This window comes from Lepidochelys kempii, chromosome 2 (genome assembly GCF_965140265.1).
Source record: "Lepidochelys kempii isolate rLepKem1 chromosome 2, rLepKem1.hap2, whole genome shotgun sequence".
Lineage (NCBI taxonomy): Eukaryota > Metazoa > Chordata > Testudines > Cheloniidae > Lepidochelys > Lepidochelys kempii.
The window spans coordinates 21,252,836-21,277,637 of record NC_133257.1 but is presented as its reverse complement, the minus strand read 5'-3'; the positions used below and the strand labels follow the sequence as shown (position 1 = coordinate 21,277,637).

Genomic DNA, 24,802 nt, shown 5'->3' with positions numbered 1-24,802 from the left:
AGCTAGAAAAATAGGCTGAGACAGAGATTAAATGAAGAGAACCAGGTCAAAAGTAAAAAGGAAGATTTGAGAGTCAAAGGCATACAGAAGCCACGTGAGTGATTGAGGTCACTGGAGAAAGAGAGCAAGAAGACAAAAGAGAAGATATGGATTGTACCTGTGATATAACTATGCTGAATTAATAGTGTTCTGTGGATAGCTTTGTAAAAGTTGTATGTCTCTCAAGCTATTTCCAAAGTGGCTATCTGTGTGCTAATGAAGCACTCTCAAAAGGATTGAAGGTTGAGCTTTTTGTGAACCACTTGACAATACACTCGTTGCATATTTACATCCAAAAATGCCCTTACAGTAAGGCAAAACCTTTTATTATGTGCATACCAGTATCCATGTAATCATGAAACAGGAAAGGAGATAAGAATTTTCTACTGTAATCAATTCAAAGAAGGCAATCGCTGTAGCTAAATTTTGGGTGCTTTCCACAATGAGCTACTAAGCAAGCAGTTTTGATAATTAGCTTTTTTCATGCTTTTCCTGTTTCTGTAATCTGCCTGTAAAATTTGCTTTTTCTGTCAGACCTGCTAAAAATACATAAAATAAATCCAACTCTGTCCTAAGAAGAATTTTTACCCCCAAAGGGGAAGTGACAGAAATTCCATGAAATCCATTAAGGACCTAGTTATTGCTTTCAACTTTACATGGCAGCTACTCAGATTTGATGGTGATGGACAGCAGAATAAACCCTAAAACAGAAAGGCAGAACAAGTATATCTTCTTAACTGGATACAGTCACTAATGGGCACCTCGGAGAGAAACTAACTCTGACTACACAGCAAAATCCAAGTATTTGGTTCAGTTTATAAAAATATACCGTAGTGGCAATCAGGACACACCTCCAATTAACAATTATGACTTGGTGTCCACAGCAAAGAACATTCCAGATTCCCCTGTACCTAGACTTACCATCACTTCTGTACTAAACTCCCTTCCTCCCCACACAGAGACGCTCCAGGAAAGAGCCCCAGCTTGTGATCTGTGTTCCCAAAAAGAGCCAACATCACTGATGAATTAGCAGAACCTTGTAAATTGTACTGGATGGTAGACGTTGTATTGTATATTGATTGCAGCAAAAAGTGATGATAGGTCATGCTTGAAGCCAGACTTTCATAAAACTGAATGAAAAGTCTGATTCATTTCAGGAGGATCCACCCACCCAACCAGCCATTGAAATTGATTTATTTTTTTAGTTTCAAAGGGAAAATTAAAAGTCCTGAATGTAAGACCTGCCTGAACATATTCCTTTTTAGTATTTCAGTCTAACTTGTAAAGTAATGTTTTGATTATAAGGTTTCTAAATGCAATTTTCTGAATGCTAATAACTCTACATTTCCACACATCTCCTTGTGTCATAATTACCACCACAGGCTCAGCTCATTATGTCTGATATTGGCCACAGATAAAGTGGGTTTTTATCATTTCAAATAATATTTTGCTTTGTTTAAATTGCTAGTTGCATTTAGTTCAGCAGCATTGCTTGGGATATTTTATATGCATAGTTAGAGTCCCGTGTCATTTCTCTGCAGTGGGACTGTGTGATATTTTCAGTGCTAACTAGGATTTTGTTTAGAAATTGGCTTTTGCAATGTTATAATGTTAATAACTCAGTTTAAAGTTATGAACAGCAAAGGTCCTGATCCTGCAAGTTGTCCTGTGTGGGCTGTGGTCCACCCATGCTTAGAACCTTGCAGGACTAATGCCTGAATGTGGTGATGTTTCTAGTGTTAGAGGTTCATACCTAACTTAATAAATTGTCACTATCTGATTCCTGTACACAACTGCCTTAAAGTCTGTCTGTCTCTGTCTGCCTTTCCTTCGGGTTCTGTATTGGTGCCTATCAGTACAGCCTGAGCACTATAGTATTTCCTCTGGGATTCCATGAACATACCCCCTATAAAAGTCACCCACCATTCTGAAGGTACTACCTTAGCCAACCCCACACCGATATTCGTTGATTCTTAGTTGAGGTGAGTTAATAATTGATTGTTTTGTTTTGGGTCAACTCAAAATGAAAATGTTTTAGTTTTTCTTGCTGAAACAACCCCCCCCCCCAAAAAAAAGTCTTTTGGGTTTCATCTGACCCTCACTTTTTTCTTTTCTTTTTTTTTTTTTCATTTTTTTTCATTTCATTTTGGGTCTTCTTTTATCCCTTTTTTTCTTTAAAATAATCTAGCTAAACTTCACAATGAAACATTATTTTGAAATGAAAAGTTGAAATGTTTCATTTCAAAAACATCAGGACAAAACATTTCAACTTCAAAAAAGAAAGGTATTAGGGGGGTTTGTTTGGCTGAAATGGCATTTTTTGGTGAATAAACTATTTGTCCAAAAAAATTCACTCAGCTCTGATTCTTAGTGCACAGATGGGCCTTATCTAGGTAGATATTCCTGAAATCCTGTTTGTCTGAATTTCTTTCAGGTCTACAGATGACAAAATTTCTGTCATGCAGTAGGAACCATGAAAGCAGCACATGCAAACTATAGGCTTCCATCCTGCTGTGAGCTCTTTGTCCATATGGAGACCCTTTAAATGCAACAATTCTCATGGTCACAGAGGTCAACCCATGAGTAACTCTTTGCAGGATCAAGGCCGTACATTGCATTAAAATTCTCCAATGAAGTAAAAATGGGCATTCCTTTTCTGATTTTATTGGCAGCAGAAGCAATCATTTCATCAGAACCTTAGCAGAAATACAGGGGAAAAGCAAGCTTGTTTACACCCAATCATAGTTGTCAAAACATGAAATACTGAGATAAGGAATGTTGTAAGAACTACTGCTGTGTCAGTACATCAGCTACAGGGCATTTAACAATAAATATAATGCAACACAGATTTACCCAATGTTGCCTCAGTTTACCAACTCCTAATGAGCAAACCTCCCAGTTAGCCAAAGATGTCTCAAGGGTTGCACTTAACTAAAGCCCTACTCCTATGGAGCCCTTAGGACTGAAGCTCCTACGTGGCCCCTTTCTGGTGGGGTCTAGTTAGGGATAGGCTGATTATCTAAATTCACAGGTTTACAAAAGTTTTAGATATTCCCTGAGGTGTTGGTTAAATTGGGGTTCCACTGAACAGTTCAGTCTGCACTAAAGGTCACCTCTGATAGGGAACTTTTAAGGAACCGCTTTATATTAACCCCAAGATTTCCAGTAATTATTGTTCTTATAAAGAATCCCTCTCCCAGACAAACTCTATTTGGTGGTTGCCCAAGAGGTCTCACTTGATCTACTGCATAAATATTAGTGATAACTTATATATTTCCAAAAAATTACACAACTCTTTACAGATATAAAGACAGATGCATTCCCTGTCCCAAAGTGCTTACAATCTAAGATAGGCAAAATAACGGGACATATGTTCACACAAAGGAAGGTCTGGAGAGATTGTGTGTGAAAAAAACAAAATAGATAGGATTTCCAGAAGAGTTAGTTCCAGGGAGGAATTACCCTCAAGGCCCTTCAGAGTTTTGCCCCACCATCTCTATTCATTGAATCATCAGCTGCCCCCTGCACTCTGGCAATGCTTCATCCCTTGATTATCTGCTTGTCTGCTTCACCTATTAGCACTTTCTTCTGTGCTGCCCCTTATGTGAAAAATGCCCTTCTTAGGGGGAAAAATAGTAAAATCATTCCCCCTCTCCTTCTGCAACTCCTTCCTTAATTCACTTCTGCCATAGCAGCTATAGAACATCCCAGCTGATAAAGACTGGGCTGGTAATGAACGGATCTGCTTATTAATGAAAAACAAAAATATTCTCTATACCTACAAATTATGCATATAGCTAGTCTATGAAAGAACATATTCCCTCTCCCCCCCTCCTGTTTTTGATTCACGTATCTTTACCTCTTGAATAAAGTTTGTAAGCTCTTTGGGACAGAGATGATCTATCTATCTATCACAACCTGGTTGGGGCTAGAGTAATAAAAATAATAACAATAAGGAATGAAGAAGAGATCTTTGACAGAGAAGTGAGATATTCTTCCAAATATGAGGATCTGCATAGTGGAAGGCAAGAAGCCAAACATAGAAGTTGGATTTGAAGGGAAGATTAAGGAGAGAGGACTGAGAGGAGCACAGGGATCAAAGATGTGGGAAGAAGATGAAATTATGTAGGGCCTTGAAGAAGAGAATTTTACACTGATGTTGTAAAACACAGAAAGCCACTGAATTCCAGAAAGATGAGAAATGATCAGAGAGGCAGAAGAGGAAGAATAAGGGTATTTTGGATTGCATGGAAGGGAAATATCATGAAAACTAAGGGCCTGTATCTGTTACCCTTACTTACACTGAGTAGTACCTTACTCCGTGAGTAGTTGCACTTGAAATCAATGACTACTCAAGAGTAGGTACTACTCAACATGAAAAATGGTGACAGAATCGGACCCTAAAGTAGGATGAGGAATATTAAATGTGTAAGGCCTTCGGGCTGTGAGAAAAGAATTAGGTAAAATAGAAAGAAGAGCAAGGAGGGTGCTAATATGTAAGTGGATTGCAAGGACCAGTAACATGAGTGTGAGGAATGGTGAGGTGGATCAGCAGCCTAAGTGCTAAAATCATGCCTGGTAATGAAGGTTGGGCATCCAGGAAATGATTCAAATAAAGCAGTTCTGAAAAGAGTGTAAAGTAATGATAAAAATAAAAAAAAAATCAGATGTCATCTGAGGAGAATTTGTGATAGGATGATAAATGCACTCAGATCTGTGAAGCGAGTGGGATGTCAGGTGACTAGTACATTTGCTTTCATCTGCTCATTTGTGATATATTGAATTTTTTTCACAGAAAACATATTTTTGGGCAGTGAAGTAGAAGATCTCTTTTCTTCTCCCTTCATTCCCTACCTATTTTACAACTCAAGTGCCTCATTTTTTTTCCACACTGTAGTGTTAAGCATTTCTGGCTGAGAGGGCAGCAAACAACTGTCAAGGCCCAGTGTGCTCTGCGGCAGGAAGCAGGGGTGAAATTCTGTGGCAAAGTATCCGTGACACTCAGGTGCAGCAAACTGAAAATACCTCAGCAGATTCACAGGAATTTAAAAGCCATGCAGAGCTCAGGGCCCTATTCTCAAGTGCTCAGCATCTACATCTGGGGCCAGATTTTCAAAAGTGCTTGGTATCCAGTGACTCCCATAGTGACACTTATGGCTAGGTTTTCAAAAGAGGTCAGCAATAAATGTGCTGAGCTCCTCACTCTCTCTGTGCCTCAGTTCCCCATCTGTAAAAATGGGATGGTAATACTTCCTTTGTCTGTCCTCTCTATTTAGACTAGCTCTTGAAGGTAGGGACTGTCTGTTCTGATTGCCTAGGACAATGGTGCCTGATCTCACGTAAGGCCTTTAGGCACTATCGTAATAGTAATAACAACCTGTGATATGTCTCAGAACAGAAGAAATTTATAAAGTGCAGTTTCTCAAATCTAGAAAGGAGGGATGATGTGGGGATCCTGCTCTGGAAATGAATATAACCTTGGCAGCATTGTAATGTCAGAAGACAGTTTCTTCTTCCGCTTTTGTCTTGGTATGTAAACTGTTTCCAGTATTTACTTCAGCTCTGGTAATTTGATTCTACCCGGTCATTCGGACACTTCCCAGTGCGTCAGTTAGCTTGTGTTGGTGCAACATCACCTGCCTACGAATGACAGAGAGCCTGTTTCTGGTAGGATGGAACTGCTCTATCTTATTTATTGCTTCTGTCTCAGTCTTTTCTCTTCTTTTCCCATTTTTCTCTTTTTTGAGTACTCTTCACCTTTTTTTCTAGTTCTCTTTTTCTCTTTCCTTTATTCCCGTTTCAATATTCTCCCCTTGACCCTGTTATGTCTGCCCCCTTATCACCTTAGCTGTGTCCTGCACTCATTCTCACTCTGCCTTTCTCCTTGCATCCTTCCATGAAGGCCCTCCTCCGGCTACATCACATACACACACACAAATCTGCCCATGTGATCCTCTCTCTAGTTCCCAGCACCAGCTGAGATTGCTAGTGCTGCTTGCATTTCTCCCACACTGCTTGGCATGTTCTTACAACACCTCTGAGTGATGTAATACTCCCTGCTGGCAGAGGTCTGGAGTTCCTCTTAAAAAAAAATGTTTTCCTTCCCTAGTCCAGCTACAATTCATTCCTGACATTCCCAATCACTATTATCAGTGATAATCAGACTCTCAATTTCAAGCTGTATGCTACGCAACACAGAAGCCAAGTGTAGTAACCCAGGAATGCATAACTGAAGATGGTGCAACTTCATAGGGAACTCTTATTTGTAAATGATTCTCCTTTGTGTTTCTTCACATCTTTAGGTGTGGGTAATGGCAGAGAGTGTGTGTCCCTGTCAGCCATTTGGTAGGACAGCACTTTGGCAGGAGGAAATCTTAAACTGAAATTTTTTCCATATATATAAAACTGACACATGACTAAGGGCTTGTCTATACTACCCGCCAGATCGGCAGGCAGCGATCAATCCAGCAGGGGTCGATTTCTAGATGCGATAAATCAACCCCTGAGCACTTTCCCGTTGGCTCCGGTACTCCACCAGAGCAAGAGGCGGAGTCAACGGGGGAGCGTCAGCAGTCGAAGACACTGCGGTGAGTAGATCTAAGTACATCGACTTCAGCTATGTTATTCACGTAGCTGAAGTTGCGTAACTTAAATCAATCCCCGCCCCCAGTGTAGACCAGGCCTTAGTCTCATTTTACAGACCCACTCATTCTCTCCCACTGGAATTTTTTATTCTTCTTCAAGTGATTGCACTTGTCTATTCCACTGTAGGTGTATGCCCGCCTTGTGCACAGTTGTGGGAGATTTTTCTTTAGGAGTAACTGTCAGGGCAGCATGAGCACCCACTGATGCCTCACACCATTGCACACAGGTATAAAGGGCTGCACTGCCCTCAACCTCTCTCAGTTCCTTCCTACCACCAGTGATGGGTGTTGGAGCTCCAATTTTTGTATCTGTGAGTCTTCCCTCTTTTAGCGTATGTAATACCCTTAGAGTTAGTTTTTAGTCTAGTGTAGTGTGTTTGCACATATTTAGATACAGTAACTCCTCACTTAAAGTCGTCCGGGTTAACGTTGTTTCGTTGTTATGTTGCTGATCAATTAGGGGACATGCTTGTTTAAAGTTGTGCAATGCTCCCTTATAACGTCATTTGGCAGCCACCTGCTTTGTCCACTGCTTTCAGGAAGAGTAGCCCGTTGGAGCCAGCTGGTGGGGGTTTGGAACCAGGGTGGGCCGGCAGCCCCCCTAAGTTCCCTGTGCAGCAGCTGCCCAGCAGGCTATTGCCGGCAGTTCAGCTGTCCCTCCCCCCACTGCCATGTGCTGCCCCTGCTCTCTGCCTTGGAGCTGCTCTCCAGAGCCTCCTGCTTGCTGTGCTGGGTGGGGGAGGGGAGGGGGGAAAAGGGGGGCTAATGTCAGGGTGCTCCCCTCCCCCCTGCTCCTGCACCCGCTTACCCCTTCTCCATATAGAGCAGGGTAGGGACACAGACGGAGAGAGACAGAGAGAGCTTGGGGCAGCAGCTGCTGTCTCAACTTCCTGATCAACTTAAAAAGACAATGTACTTCAGAGTGGGGTCAGCATACTTAAGGGGCAATGCGCCTCTCTCTCTCCCACAGACAGGGTGTGTGTCTCTGTCTGCCATGCTGTCTCCCCTCCCTCCATTCCTGCACCTTTGTAGAGTGTGAGGCTACATTAACAACAATGTGTTAACCCTTGAGGGCTCAGCCAAAAGCTAGTTCATCATTTAGCAGTAAGGCATTCCCTGGGAAATATCCCACCCTCAGACTTCACCACCTCAACCAAGCTTCACAATCATCATTGCTGTGTACTGTATTAAATTGTTTGTTTAAAACGTATACTCTGTGTGTGTGTGTGTATGTATATATATATAAAATATGTCGTTTTTTGTCTGGTGAAAAATTTTTCCCTGGAACCTAACCCCCCCCACATTTGCATTAATTCTTATCGGGAAATTGGATTTGCTTAACACCGTTTCGCTTAAAGTCGCATTTTTCAGGAACATAACTACAACGTTAAGCGAGGAGTTACTGTATAAGGATAAATTTAGGATAGTGCATTTGTAGAGTGGGGTTCCTAGTTGGGTACTGCGCTCAGTACTGGATTAATGACTCGTTCTCCTGGCTTCAAGGCCTGTAACTTATGTAACAAGTCTATGCCAGTGAGCGACCCATATCCCAGCTGCCTTAAGTGTCTGGTACAGGTGCACATGAGTGACAAATGTTGCATTTGTACAGTGTTCAAACTCCAATTGAAAAAGGACAGGGCTGCCAGACTCAAGTACCTGCCTATGGAGTCTGTGCTTTACCCACCAATGGAAAGGTACCAAGCATGTCCGAGTCAGTTAGGAGCACTATACCTGTTCTGACTGAGTCCAGAAGCAGATCCTCATCGCCGGTACCTAGGAAGAGACAATGTAGGTCTCCAAAGGACTCAGTACCGGAGCCTTCAAAGTCTATGGTGAAGCCACTGAGCAGAGTCAAGCACTTGGAGGTGCTCTCAAGGAAGAGGCAGCCCCAGATGCAGTCCGTAAACCAGGAGAAACTGCTGACACCAGAGCCCAAGAAGAGTCCACTGATACCAGTCCCTCAAGGACTCGTGAACCCTTTGATACTGTAGTCTCAGGAGTCTTTCCAGTGCCATCTACATCCAAGGCTTTTGAGGCAGCCATAGAGTTGCTTAACCTGTTGGTGCCAGCTTCCCCCACTGTTCATGAATCTTGCCTGGTACCAGGATTGGAAATGCATGGTCCCAGCATCAGTCCCAGAGCACCATTTGGTACCAGTTGCGGCTTCTCTCTGTAGGGTTCCCTCTAGAGGGAAGCCAGTGATGATCTCACCTGTACTGCCATCTCCAGACTCAGAGATGGTCTCCCTGGTACCGATGGGGTCTGCTCCACCATGGGTTTGAGGAAGTGGACTCCTCATCAGACTCCCAAGATCAGATCAAATGTGTCTTCACCCAAGCATATCCAGCAGCCCCAGTGGGGTGCCTTCCCACTATGATACCAGCCAGAGCCTCAGCACTCTAAGCACCAATTTCCTGTGCATAGCTTGGTCCCACGTCCATATCCCTTGGGGCTTCCCTCCACATTCTAGAGCCTCTCCACTCTCTCCCCACCCTCTCTATTGGAGTCTTTCCAGTAGGAAGGAACTTAGGGGAATCGGGGGAAGTGCAGCCCTTTATACCTGCGTGCAGCAGCACCAGGCACCAGAGGGCGCTCACTCTGTCCCGACAGGTACTGCTGAAAGAAAAATCTCTGACAGCTGTGCACAAGGCATGCTCACACCTACAGTGTAGTGGACATGTGCAACACATCTTGAAGAACAACAAATATGGAAAGGTAAGTAACCATTTGTTATTTATTATACACACCTAAAAAACAGAGAATAACTGGCTGGGCAGCAGTATTGCAGAAAAGATCTGGGGGTTATACTGGATCATAAACTGAACATGAGCCAAAAATGTGAGTCAGTTGCAAAAAAAAGGTTAATATCATTCTGAGGTGCATAAACGAAGTATTGTATGTAACCCAGGCACCGACTCTGTGGGTGCTCTGGGGCTGCAGCACCCATGGAAAAAAAAATAGTGGGTGCTCAGCAGCCACTGGTAGCCTTGCTGATCAGCTCCTTCCTCTCCCACCCAGCATCTCCAGCTCGCTGATGCACCCTGCCGATCAGCTCCTCCCCCTCCCTCCCAGTGACTCCCACTCACCATGATCAGCTGTTCAGCAGTGTTCAGGAGGTACTGAGGGGGAGAGGGAGGAGTAGGAAGAGGAGGCGGAAGGGGGCAGAATGGGGCAGAGCAGGAGGCAGGAAGAGGCAGGGTGGGAGCTTGGAGAAAGGGGTGGAGTGGGAGTCAAGCACCCCTTGGGAACTGAGAAGTCGGTGCCTCTGGTATGTAAGACACGGAAAGTTTGACTCTATTCGACACTAGTGAGGCCTCAGCTGGAGTACTGTGTCCAGTTTTGCACCCCACACTTTAAAAAAAGATGTGGACAAACTGGAGAATTTCCAGAGGAGAGCAACAAAAAATGATCAAAGGTTTATAGAAACTCACCTATGAAGAAAGGTTAAAAAACCTGGGTACATTTAATCTTGCACAAAGACTGAGGGGGGTGGGGAATCTGATAACAGTCTTCAAATATGTTAAGGGCTGTTAATAAAGAGGACTGTGATCAATTGTTGTCCATGTCCACTGCAAGTAGCTTGAGAAGTAATCAGTTTAAATCTGCAGGAAGGGAGATTTAGGTTAGAAATTAGAAAAAACTTTCTAATTATACGGATAGTTAAGCACTGGAATTAGGTGTGTGGCTAGCTCAGCTTCATTCAGTATCACCCTTAGGGACACCCCCACCCCCAGATGTAGTGCGTCTTTAATTTGTAGCTCTATCCCTCCACATTTTGCATGAGCTCTTCATTGATCGCATACCAAATGGGTGAATCTCAGTTACCTGTACAAACCAGGGAGGCCCAGTGACACTGACGCCTTATTGACCTAGCCTCAATACTGGGTTGTAAGACTTTATTTTGGTGCCTTGGTTACTGATTTGGAAGGAGTGTTGACAAGCCAGTCATGCCTCACTTGATATCAGCACTGGGCCACCTGTTGTGAAATGCTGATACATTGGAGGGTGTGGCCTTTTCTTTCCTTTTTTTTAGTTCACTCTCAGTGTGTATAAGCACAAGCAAGAACTGATGACTCGGGCAGGGAGTGCAAGGGAATACAGTGGTGCATTAACAAAAAAGTAGCTGCAATTTTACTCCTGCACACTACAGAAGTTAGAGTAAAATGGGAGCACATCGCTAGCAGGCTCATTGGCATGATTGGGACTGCTCAAAATCCCATGGGATTTAGCAATGTGTTCCCCTTTTTGGTTTTAATTCTATTTCTACGCAGGAGTAACTACAGCTGATCTCTGATTAATGCAGCATTAGCTTCCCCTGCACCCCTTTCTTGCTCATCAGTTCTTGCCTGTGCTCGTATGCACACACAATGCTCTGCACCTTTTCTGTGAAGGATCAAGCTCTTTCTCCACTCATTACTCTCCCCTTTTTTAATCCTGCAGTCTGGAGAGTAGGAGAACTGGTATAGGAGGGCCTTGAGATTTTGCAAGACTAGGCCTAGTATTGAACCTTACTTGAGCCAAATCGTAGGCTCCACAGAAACACTCAAGCACAGTCAACTTGCCCTGCACCTGCAGAGACTGGTAGGGGAGGGATAGCTCAGTGATTTGAGCATTGGCCTGCTAAACCCCAGGCTTGTGAGTTCAATCCTTAAGGGGGCCATTTAGGGATCTGGAGCAAAAATTGGGGATTGGTCTGCTTTGAGCATGGGGTTGGACTAGAAGACCTCCTGAGGTCCCTTCCAATTCTGTGATTCTGTGAAGACCAAAATGGCAGTGTTGCAATGCAGGTGGCAACTATAGAAATGTTAACTTTTTACCGAACCATTGGGGAGGGAGAATGTGCAGTTTAAGAAAAAGAGAGAGATCTTAAATAAGTTGTTTTAGGCAGATTTAAAGTTAACCATTAGGATCAGAATCAGCATCTTGCTGCAATAATAGTCTATGTGCATTTTTAACTCTGGGTTTTAGCTCTAGAGTTTTCTACCTACTGTTATTCAGGGTGCCTAATCTGTTTTGGGATGTAAAGAGAAGGTTAAAAAAACAGTACTGTACATTCAGCTGTTCCTGAGTGGTGCTGATATGTCTAGCTGCATACCCCCTGTGACATTGTTGTGAAGGTCACTATATAAACTGGTGAGAGTGTTGATTTGTATTTCTTTCTGGAAACAGCCTAATAAAGATGACTATAGTGAAGGTTTTGTTCAATTTGCACAAGCTTAATATAACCACAATGCAGTATTACACAGATGGAGGCAGAATCACAGCTCTGGTCTTAACCTAAATGAAAAGTTTGCAGTTTTAAGATTGAGCAATGCCATGTCTTAAAACTGCTAAGTTCCTCTTTTTTCTTTTTTCTTTTTTTTTTTGAATGAGCCAGAAGGTTTATTTCCTAACTTGTTTCAATATGACATTAAGTGAACATTTCTTTCCATTTCCCATGCATTTTAGCACCATTTAAAAAAAAATGCCTCAAGAAGAAAAATTGCCCTGTTCTTCAAGATATTCCAATCCATGACATTTTCATGAAACAGGGAACTGGCTATTATGCAATTACCAAAACACACTAGTTTCCCTGTTGCATCAGTTTCTTTTGGCCTGGAATTGATGCACATTCTAAGAATTCATTTGGTGTCTATGTGGGGGGTCAGTGTGGCTAGTGGATAGGGCACATGAATGGATCTCCCATGCTCTAGGTTCTACTCCTGGCTCTCCTGCTGGTTTGCTTGGTGACCTTGGATAAGTCATTACCCCCCCCAGGGCCCCAGTTTCCCCATCCATAAAATGGGGGTTAATAAAACTGACACCACCATCCTTGCAAAGTGGTGAAAGGGCTAGGTATTATTATTATTATGATTATTTCTACAAATGGTTGATATTTTTACAAGCACTCAGGTATTACAGTGGTGTGGGCTATGTAAGTACCCAACTAGACAGAGAACTATAGTACTCCAGGCATGGAAAAATAATGCAGCCCCACCCCAGACTAGTAGAGGAGGTGTCAGCGGTGGGTTGAGCTTGGACAGGTATTTCTCTTCCCCATCTCCTGTTTAGCCATATGAAACTTGTGAGGGCCCCTATTGGTTAAGTCATTTTCAAGCCTGTGATGGTTCCTATTGGCCAAGTCCACCTTTCTATCAAAGGAGGCGGGATTAAAAGGGTCTTTGTGGGCAAGGGCAATGCCCAGCTACAGGAGGGCATGGTTAGGCCACAGGTTAGTGGCCAAAGACGAAAATGGAGTTGGAGTCATGGTCACAGCGTGGCTGCAGTGCCAGTCATGGCAGTGGCCATAGCCACCGGGGCACAGGCAGCTCCTGGAGCATTGGCTGCATTGTCAGCAACAGTAGCCACAGCAAGGGCCCGGGTGGTGCCTGGAGCAGTGGGCATGGCAGTGGCAATGGCTGGGCCATCTGGTTACCCTGTTCTGGTCTCTGGTGGGCCCAGGGAGGCCTGGCTGGAGGCTCTGAGGGCAGTGGCATTTCAGGCTTTGCAGCTGACCACAGGGAGGATGTTGAGCCCTTGGTTTGAGGTTGCACCATTTCTGGGGCCTGCTTTGACCATGTTGCCCCCACCGTTGCCTGTGACAACTGGTGGAGAGGCCCAAGAACAGAGGAGCGAAACATCCTCTGATCTAGAGGTGAGAAGTGAACAAGAGGAGTGTCCTGAGAGCAAGGGAGCCATTATGGGGGTACCCCCACCGCAACTGGCTGGTGAGTTTTGCTGGGGCCCTTTCCCATTAAGTGACCCTTCTGTAGTGAATGGGGTCTCCCAGGATGGTGTGGGGATACTGCCTCTTTCTGAAGGGGGGTTGTTTTTCCTGGGGTTGGGGGCCTCCTCAGCTTCCTTTGGCTGAAAGGGAAGAAGGGGTTGATTCCTCTGTTGCACTGGGTAGCCCAGTGTTTTGTCCCAGTGGGGCCCCTCCTCTTCCTACCACCCTTTTACCTATATCAGTATGCTGCATGTTGCTGCATCATTGACATTTAAACAATCACAGCACCAACAAAGGACAACAGAAATGATGAGGAGTACGGAACAGCTTCCATATAAGGAGAGATCAAAACAACTGGGACTATTCAGTTTGGAAAAGAGACGACGAAGGGGGAATAGGATAGAGGTCTATAAAATCATGACTGCTGTGCAGCAAGTGAACAAAGAAGTGTTATTTACCCCCTTCACATAACATAAGAACCAGGGGTCACTTGATGAAATTAATAGGCAACAGGTTTAAAACAAACAAAAGGAAGTACTTCTTCGCACAACGCACATTCAACCTGTGGAACTCATTGCCCAGGGACATTGTGAAGGCCAAAAGTATACCTGAGTTAAAAAAAAAAATTAACCAAGATGGTCAGGAATGCAACCCCGGGCTCTGGGTGCCCCTAAGCCTTTGACTGCCGGATGCTGGGACTGGACAACAGGGGATGAATCACTGAATAATTGTCATTGAAGCATCTAGCACTGGCCACTGTTGGTAGACAGGATACTGGGCTAGATGGAACATTGGTCTGACCCTGTGTAGCCATTCTTGTGTTCAAGATCTTAACATTTAGAAAATAAAGAGTTACGGTCTCACACCTTCCGTCCTATCCTCCTCCATGCCAAACTCCCTCATTACATGTGAAATCATCTAGCCTACATCTGAAATCACAATTTACCTCCACAACTCAAAACACTCATGTGCATTTAACCACTATCACAATGCTATGCCTGGCAGTATTATCTCAGACTACTTTTTTGGAATAGAGCTGCCCAGAAAAGAGAATTTCCATTTAGGGGGAAATTCTGGATTGTTACCAATTCATTTTATTCTACATCAGAATGAAATATCAACATCCCAGAATTTCTGGTGAAACAGAACAATTTGTTTCAGGGCCTGCCAGCCAGGGTGTGTCTTAGGCTGTCACGCGGCCTGTCTAATAGGCCTGCTTGCTGGGGAGCTAGGCTGGTCTCCTGTCAGCCCACCCATCAGTCAGCTTCCTGCCTGGTCTCAGTCTAAAGTTTTGATGGAATCCACGCATTCCCAGGGAACATTCTCGTTCTGTTGAAACAGGATTTTTCCGACATATACTCTGGTTGGAACACTTTTGACCGGCTCTAGTTTTGAAACAAGTGTAGACTAAAAGGGTCCAATGATGGATGGTACGTTGAAGGTGGGGAGGTGATTTTTGGTTATATTAGTTCCAAGATTTATAAAGTATTTGGGTTGAGGGATGTGTTGGGCAAGGTTTTATATTTGTAAGCTCCTTATTCAAAATGTGTATGTTTGGATTAGACTTTTTTGGGGTAGTTAGATTTACGGCTGTAGGGTGGCTTGAACAATAGGAGCAGAGCAAAGTACTAAAGATCCACTTCTCAGATTTATTCGTAGTGTAGTTTCTTGTGGCTGGTGTCATGTTTTTCCCTCAAATTAACTTTTTAATCTTTGTGTTCCTTTGTCCTTTCTGTGGCATATCTGAGACTTCTACTCTGTAGTCATGTAATTGTTGCAGTTTCATGTAGACCTACTGTTTCCAGTTAAATGGTCTGGATTGTAATTATCAGGAAGGTTTATTTTCCACAGGCCTGTTTATTTGAATTTGTTTGGTAATTAAAATGGAGGAATCTGATCTCCTCAGATTTTCCAGGTTTCAGAGTAGCAACCTTGTTTAGTCTGTATCTGTAAAAAGAAAAGGAGTACTTGTGGCACCTTAGAGACTAACAAATTTATTAGAGCATAAGCTTTCGTGAAGTGAGCTGTAGCTCACGAAAGCTTATGCTCTAATAAATTTGTCAGTTAAAATGAGATAAAATGAGAAATTGAAATATAAAGTGTCAGCTTTGAATGAAAATTGAGTAAATCAAAAACAGACATGCGGTGGCAAAATTCATGATAGCATGTTACCGAAAACAGTTACCTTCGGGCATGATGGGAACACATTTTTAATACAATAGTGGGCACTAATTAGCTGATTAGCTTATTGCTGATAACAAGATATTATGTGTATTACAAATGAGAGACTCCTAACAGATTTTAGTAGTGATGAGAGCCAGGATGTGAAAAAGTTTAACCTCAGAAAGGTTCTTAAATGCAATAACTTAGAGCACTAAAAGTAAAATATATGTATATATTTTAGTTGCTTCTGTCAACCTTTGAAGTTCAGCAACAATGGCAAAGATTAGATGAAATTATTACTTCCTGTAACAGTGGCTCTTTGAGATGTGATGCAGACAAGTATTCCACTTAAGTGTGTGCACGCCCAGCACACCGGAGCCAGAGAAATTTGCCTAGCAGTATCCATGGAGAGATGGTGCTCGGACTTCATGACAATAACCTCTTCCTCCCCCCGGCTACATATTGCAGCGCCGCCCTGCCCCTCTCTCAGTTCCTTCCCACTGAACACCTGTACCTGAGTAGATGCAGCAGGGTCTTCCACTTAGGTGGCTCACAAGCAGTACCCCCCCAAGAGGTGGGGCTTGGAGTCTACCTAAACAAGGACTGCAGGACCGTTCTACCAAAGCTTGCATCTGCCATGGAAATGGAGTTATGGCATAATGGTTCAGGAACGTATGTACTGGCGACCATATAGCAGCCCTGCAGATGTCCAATATGGAAGCGTCACTGAGGAATGCTATGGATGTAGCTTGCACCCTCGTAGAATGAGGTCAGGCCCCGCCAAGGGGGTGCAGCTGAGGCTATTTCATATGCTATCTTGATGCAGGATGTTCTCCATTTGGAGATCATCTGCAAAGAGACCGTTTGACCCTGCATGCGGTCTGCATATGACACAAACAAATGAGGCGAAGCATGAAACGGTTTAGTCCTGTCCAGATAAAAGGCCTGACATTGCCTGACATCTAAGGTATGGAGATGCTGCTGAAGGTCCAGAGCAGCAAACCAGTCATTCTGAGACAACACTGGGAGGATAGTTAATAAGTGAACATTTGGAACCTCATGTACCTGATATATTTGTTGACGCCGTGAAGGTCGAGGATGAGTCTTACTCCTCACTTGGATTGGGTACCAGAAGTCATGACCCCGGTATTCTGGTGGAACCTCCTCCTCCACTCCCAAAGCAGTATCTCATGAGAGGGATCCCTGAAGAGGGATGGGGAGGGAGGAACCGGATGGCATAATGTGATCTAACCATGCTTTGGACCCAGCTGTCTGTAGTGATTGAGACCCAAGTATTGTGAAAGCAGGCCAGCCTGTCCCCAAAGCAGGGGGATGAGGAGAGAGGAGCAACGACTGGAACAGTGCTGTGGACCAAGGAGTCAAAATGGGTACTTGAAAGGCGATGAGGAAGGCGCATGGATTAGCTGAACCCCAAGCCCGCCTGCTTTCTCCTATGGCATCTATCAGTCTTTCTGGGGCAGTTCCATTGCCTTGGAGGAAGGAAAGGCTGGCCAAACGTGCACTGCAGATGACAGTGCTGCTGCTGGATGCCGTAGTGGCACTTCTGCGTTGTCGGCATGTACGCCCCCACCAACTGCAGGGTAGCCCTTGAGTCCTTGAAGGAGTGCAGTATTGAAGGGCAAATCTTCAATGGCTTGCTGGACATTGGTGCACTATCTGAATTCTGGAGCCAGGATGCTCTTCCCTTAGTGATCACAGAGGCCACCACACTGGTTGAGGTGTCAAAATCAAGCGCAGACTGCAAGGACATCTTAGCTATCAAGCAGCCTTCAGGGACAAATGCCCAAAATTCCTCCCACAAGGCCTCAGGCTAGCTGGTCTGCAAACTTTGACATAGCTGTCCAATTAACAAAATCTTACTTGGATAGCAAGACTTGTTGGTTAGCAGTTCACAACTGCACGGAAGAGGAGGTGTAAAACTTCCTGTCCATGATGTCCCTATCCTTGGGCCAGACTTAAACATTTCTGCTGGACTCTATCGTTCACACTTACGTCTAGGGGATTCTGGGTCAGATGGGAGTAAAACCCCACAAATCCCTGCATGGGAACACAATAGTGCTTCTCCATGTGCTTAGCCGCACAATGTGAAGCCAGTGTGCTCCAGAGGCTTCAGATGGTTCAAGGAGCCCAGTGTTGATAGGGAGAGTGACTCTCCCAGGGGAAGATAGCCGTAAAATGTCCACCAATTTGTGGGTGTTCCCAAGGGAAGAAGCTACCTGCTGCAAAAGGTCTCGGTATGCCTTAAAATCTTCCAGTACTGAAGGGGAGGATGAGCCAGGCTGCACAGCATTGTCCAGAGATGAAGATGAGGCCCTTAATTGAGCCAGAGCTGTATCCTGCCCCAGGGTTGATGGATCTGGATGGGCGGACGCTGGAGGCTCTGCATGGAGAAGGACTATCAGTGCCTGGGCCTGTAGCAGATTGACAGTACCACCACAGACCTGGCCAGTTATCTTGCCTTTTTGAGTGAGATGAAGAGCGGGAGCATTCCACAGACTCCATGGAGGTCACCGTCATGGATAAGGCATTGGTGGCTAGAAGGTGCTGGGCTAGAGACCTCCGTCCCAACCATGAGATGCACGCCAATCCTGGTATCTGTAACAGTCCATTAGCAGCCCTCAATGCTGGTCGGATGATGGAGAACAGGATAATGGCAACCCGGACTCAGATGCAGAAGAGCCTCGGGATCCCAGAGATAAGGGCAGAGCAAGACCAGAGGGAGGGAGCAGGCAGTCTGACTTGTCCATCGCCCAGAACAAGGCAGGAAGTGGCACTGCTGAGGGAAGTGGTACCGCTGGTACCAAGCATGCCGGTGCCAAAATCTGTCATGGTCCTGAAGTGAACAGCAGTACCAGGGTGTCTGATGGTACTGACCTCAAGGGTGGCAAAAGCCTCCACGGAAGCCTTTGTGGTTCTGACTGTAGTTGTGCCGAGTAAGTTCCCGGTACCAGCCCTACTTCCACAACCTGTGGAAGGGGAACATTGGGGTGCAGTGCCAACTGGCCTGAGTGTTCACCAGCTCGTTCAATCAAAGGGGCTATAGTTGACACAGCCCTGGCAAAGTCCTGGTCCAAGGGAGAGGTTGGGACCAAAAGGTAGAGGAGGTCTGTAGCTGCCTGGTATGTCACCAATGTGGAAACGCTTGGTACTGGCATCTCCCTCATCGGTACAGAATTCAATGGATGCCTGGAGGCTGGAACCGGAGTCAAAAGTGGAGGGTTTCTAACCTCCCTACTAGGTACCGGGCAAGGGTTAGAAGTACCCTTGCCATCCCGGGTACCGGCACCCCATCTCTACAAGCCCATGCTTTTCCTGGGAGAGGCAGAAGAGTCACCCTGAGCGGTCTCGATTGGTCTTATGCAACCTTTGTCCTTGGTGCAGTCGTCGGCAAACGGCTCCTCCATTTCTTCAGAGAGGCACCCGCGCTGGAATCTGAAGCAGCTGTGCTCTTGGAACCCAAGGACGATCTCCAACCCAATGAGGTTCTCAGCACCGAAGCAGGTCACCTGGCCTGTTTGAGTAGGTGCCGCTTCAGGCAAAGGTCTCAAGCCACTTGAGTCCATTTCTTAAACAATCTGCACATCGCACAATGCTCCTTGACATGGGCCTTGCTGAGACAGAGCAAGCACCATGTGTGGGGATTCTGGTTGGGGATCACTCCCCACCCGGATGATCACATTTAAACCGCAGTGAAAGCATCACTGAGAGAAACAAACTACTAAACTAACACTACTCTAGCTAACCCTACAGGTACTACTAACTATACACAAGAGAAAAAACTGAGAAAAATTCTTAGATGATGTTTACTTGTGAGGTTGAGACCACGCGGTGCTCCGACTCCGGCCATAGGCAGTAAGACAGAACTGAAGGAGGGTTGGGGCTTCATGTAGCCAGGGGAGGGTCTACGGCCATTAGGAACAAGTGCCGCCCCTCTACAGGTAGCACTAGGTAAATTTCTCTGGCTCCAGTGCACACACACACCTATGTGGAACACACGGCTGCATCTACTAGAACAATCAGTATTTTATTCGTGCAGTCCTAATTCATGAGGAAAACATTTAATATGGTTTACAGAAGTATGCATGGCCCAGCATTTCTATTCCTTCTTCACATAGCAAATTCAAATTTATTAGCATAGGCCTTGCAAACCTTTATTCACATTGCACTTAGTAACATGAGGAATCCCTTGATGTGAAAGAAACTGTTCACGTTAGTAAGAATTTGCAGGATTCAGTCTGTAGTTTAAAACGTCTGCCTTAGGGCATGGTACTAATTCAAAGTCTGTGTGTGACTGAGACTGCAAAGACCTATGTGCATATTCTCCTACGTAATCTCTACAGGACGTACCTTGAGTGGAAAAACCTATTTTCCCTCTCCCCTTCCATAATCCAGAGCAACAGCAACAAATCTGTGGGTGGTTTATCCAAAGTATGCTAAAATTCTATTGGTTGTTTTTTTTCTTAGATGCTGTTTACTTACCCCCACTCTTACAATATCTTTTAATAATATTAATTGCATGTGGGGAGATACACCTCCAGAAACTATTATAAATAGTTCTTTATTATCATTATTTGTATTGCAATAGCACTTAGCACAATGGGGCACCGGCCTCTAGGTAGCATAAAAACTTAACAAAGGGACAGTCCAAGTCCAAAAGAACTTAGATGTGATTGATTGATTTTTTTTATAGGTCTGCTCATCTCATATGTGGGTCAGGGACTTTTAATCATTATATAAATGGCAAATAAAAGGGCCTGCCTAGACACAAGTCAGCTTATGTGCAATTACATATGGTAACTGTTCAAATTGAACTTTGAAAATCCATATCAATTTAAGAAAATGGGTTCTTCTTCACATAACTTAGTAGAGGTTCCCTGTCACTGATACAGGGTTAAATAAAATGGTTGGTGGGTTTTTTTTTTTATAGTTTTGTAAGGATTGTTTTGGCTCATGGAGAAAACCTAGACCGCATTCTACTTTCATTTACACCAGTGAAAACCTGCAAATCTCCACTAAAGTCAGCAGTGTTATTCTGGATTTACTTTGGGGCAAGAACAGAATTTGTGTCTCTGATTTGGTAACTGCAGAGATTTTTTAATAGAAGTAACAAATCCCACCACCATGTAGGATTTTGCTGAATCAGGCTTCCATTTCCCTCTTTTGATATTATCTAAAAATCATGTCTATAGTGGTCACCATTTAAAAATCAACATTTCCTAGCAGATACCACACAGTTATTACAATTGTTTCCTTTTCCAGGGAAAAACTGTGGCATCTCAGTTACCACTGTACCTGACCTGTACCTGACACATGCTGATTTTTTTTAATGATGACTAGATATTAAAAGCAAGATGAAAATCAATAATTTGTCTTTTCTCATTGTAGTTGGTCTCCAGTCAGGTACTGATGCAAATGAGTCCATTGAACAAATAGATGAAGATATAGCAGTGACTCAGAGTCAGATGAACTTTACTTGTCCTATCACACAGGTATGCTATTACTACGACTGTAGTAGATACATATTTCCCATCTTTAATTACTTCCCTGCATCTTCATAGCCATTATAATCCTATTCACATTCCTACCTACATAACATACTTGTTAGCTATATATGTATATTGATTTTTTAGAGACCAGATAATGGCAGTTGCTAATATGATCATAATTGGGTCATGCTGCTGAAATAAAACCTCACAGGAATAATGCAGTTTACCATGTGGGGCCTGATCCTGTAATTTGAGTAGTACAGCATATGGACCACGGGACTTCCTGCTGCTTTAAGCAAGAGACTTTCATGTGTGGGGCTTGGAGTTTAATTATATTTTGTTGCCAGAGGACAGTATTGCTTCCACATGATAACACCTGTCTAACATATGGGGGCCTGGATAGTTGTGAAAGTTAAACTTGATTGTAATAATAGCTAGAGAGAAGGAAGGGCGATACCTACAACCTGTGTTCTATACAGTGGGGTGCAAGATAGTTGGGAATTTTCTGTCAGAATGATTTTCTGTTTGAAAAATGCTCTTTTTTGCAAAATCCAAAATTTTCCATTGGGAAAATCAAAATGACAGCTGCCCATCTAGAAGGTCCTTGCCAATTTCATTTTCAAACAGAATGCAGAATTTTTCTGTAAATCCGTTCCCACCAAAAACATTGCGTTTTTTGTCTTTTTGTCCTGTCTTGGGATGATTTTTTTTTTCAAAAATTAGGTTGTTTTTTCTTGTTTTTTTTTTTTTTTTTCAAGTAGTTGATTTCCTTTTACCAGTCAGCTCTAACTGGGGCTGTTAGCAACATCCCACGACAGGTCTGAGAATGTATTCAAGTTGATCATTAGTTCTGTTAAATACAGTCATATTGATTGCAGGTGGAAATGCAGAAGCCAGTTCGAAATAAAGTCTGTGGCCATACCTACGAAGAAGAAGCCATTCTAAAAATTATCCAGCGTCGAGAACAGCAAAAGAAAAAGGCATGGTAAGCTAGCAAGAATGTGGGGGAGGGAGAGGGGCGAATACTTGGCTTGCTGTGTAGGTGGAATCGTATTCTACTTGTTCTATGAAATTTATTTGTGTTGGCAAGGCTGAAGGAAGTAATTTTTAAATGTCTGCCCCAAATCAGACTCATAATTAGTACTGTGCACATGGAGGATACTTTTTAAAAAAAAATAAATAAAAACAATATTTAAGGAAACCTTCAGGAAGTGTATGGGGAAGTAAGAGCCATTCACTGTCCCTGCATAACAAAATAACAGAGATCTAGTACAGTCATTAACAATACAGAGACATTTTAACATCTTAAAGTTGCTAGTTCATTTTTTTTCTTACCTTGTGTTTTTTAAAACTGTCAAAGTTGATGTAAAAAATAAAATAACTCCTTTGCAAATGGAAGGGAAAAGATACTACTGCCCTCCCTTTTATAGCTTCTATATCATACTACAATAAGAAAAAGGAACTAATACAGACAATTATAAATCCCTAGATAAAGGGAAGAATGTTCAGCCAGAAAAATAAGCTGTACAGTCCCTTCCATAATTCAGGAAAACACGTTTTACTATAGATAACCATAGGCAATACTACCAGCATTAAGGTTGCCTGTCACTTTCCATAAAAAGACCCTATTTTCAGCTGCTTATAACTTTGTTAAATTTAGGGCATACATTTTTCCATGCCGGGTGTCTAGCTCAGGCAGTTGCTGCTGCTGTTATTATTGGTGTTTAATTTCAGCATAAAGGTGTTAGCCATTTGTGAATGAGATATGGAAATATGGATGAGTTTGCCTATGTTTAAAACCTATATTCTCTGTCATATGGTGAGAAGCAGGGACATGATATTTGGCAGTGGGGTCACCGTGATGTCGATGAGAGACTGATTTTCACCAAGCAGCATATGTTGGCCAAGTTATAAGCCTCTGAAAATGTTGCAGTTTTGCACATGCTCAGGAGAGGTTTGTAAGAGGTTGATGGCATTATTCTCCAAAGAGTTTATCTGCACTGAACATATGTAAGCTGCACACAGCTCCCGCGTGATGACTGGCTGCTCGTGCACCATCCCCACAGTGACTGTGCATGCACCATCCCAGGACTGCAAAAGCTGAGTAGGACTTTGCCTGAAATTGTTCTTCCTGACTTCAGGAAAGTTGCTGTTGTGCTAGCCACTCAGATGGATAACAGGGAGAAAGCAATCTGACTCGAATGCAAATGGGTGAAGGGAGATGGGAGCGATAGAGATCAGAGGGGATGGGGAGGCTGAGGCACAGAAGCTGGGTTGGGGGATAGGAACAAAGCGGGACAGCAGTTGGGAGGTGGAAAGAAGAGCCAAAAGAGGCAGCAACAGGAGCCAAAGGGTGGGAGCAAAGGGGAACAGGAACAGGCTGTGGGGATGGGGCGGAACAGCCTATAATCACTAGACACACTCCCCTCCAGAACCTGGAGATGAACAAAATAGTATCAAGTCTCAACATTCCTCTGCTGTCAGTAATTAGCAGTGAAATCCACTAGAAAAATGAGTCTCTTCCTCCTCCAGAGGATGGTCCAAATGGACAATAATATCCTGCTTCTCAGATAGGTCAAGTCACAGAGGTTGGTGCTGTGAATCTAAAGGTTCTAATCTTGCTGATGACCCACATGGGAGTCAGTATGCTTCCACATGATAGAATCTGTTTTTTCCGTTTGCTTTTTAAGAAACTAAGGAAATTACATGGAAACACACACTCCTATATTAAGGTTGCCAAGTCAAGCACTTAAAATTTAGAAAATGCCAGAATTCAAATTGCACTTCTGGCATTTCCTAACTTTTTTAACTTTTTGTTAAAGCAAAGTTAAAATAAAACTTTAACGTACTACATTGTACCTTACTTATTCAGTATCAGGTTACTATTCAAAGAACATGGGTAAAGATTCTGGCTTGCCAGCTTGAGAGCCCTCCTCCTCTGAGTACACTAGAAAGAGTGACCAAATTTCTAAATACCTATCCTCTTTTTGGCACTTCTTTTCTATGTACTTGGTATGGAAGCTTTTCCATTACAAGAACAGTCCATATTTTATTGTAGCCCGTTCCATAGGAGATGGAGTCACATTTTTCCAATAACGTGAAATACAGAGTCTACCTGTTAGACCGATACATTAATTTATTTTTTATTGCTTTTTAAAATGCAGCTCCTTTGCTGGAGCACTAAGTAAGCAGGTCAGGGGATCTCTTGGAAGCCAGCATTTTGTCATAAGATGAATCTCTTTAATAATTTTCTCCAAAAAAACAACTAATTTCTGGACACCACTACCACATGATCAAGTATGTTCCCCTTTTCCGGCAACCCTCCACCAGAACACCGCCCTACTAACAAAAACATGATGGATCTTAACTAGAGTCAAATGCCATCTATACAGTAATTTATACATTTTTCTTTGAGTTACACAAATTGAAGATGTATATCCCCTTTCCCATAAAGAAACCTAATCAAGGTCAGTTTCTTTGTCCAAATCCCTCAACATCTTTTTCAATCAAAACTGTGTATATCTTATAAATTTAAACCTTTGTTTCCAGCTTTCTCCTGGGTCAACTCCCCACATGTGGTTAAAGGTCTTGAGAGTCTCCTCATGTCCAGATTTCACAATAAAATGTTTGACTTGTAAATATTGAAAACACAGGACCTTTGTATTTACATTATTACCTTGGTGTGACTTCAGATCAGGACCCAGAAACAGCTGTCTGAATTGAGAAATCTCAGTGCTTACCCA

General features: G+C 43.4%; 1 protein-coding gene across 1 annotated transcript in view; it reads left to right on the top strand.

Annotated features, from left to right (window-relative positions):
• Positions 1-24,802, top strand: part of NSMCE2 (NSE2 (MMS21) homolog, SMC5-SMC6 complex SUMO ligase) — a 187,754-nt gene that overhangs the window by 160,773 nt on the left and 2,179 nt on the right. The window contains 2 exon segments of the mRNA XM_073330157.1: positions 20,959-21,062; positions 21,938-22,044. Of these exon segments, the coding sequence (XP_073186258.1) occupies positions 20,959-21,062; positions 21,938-22,044 (211 nt within the window).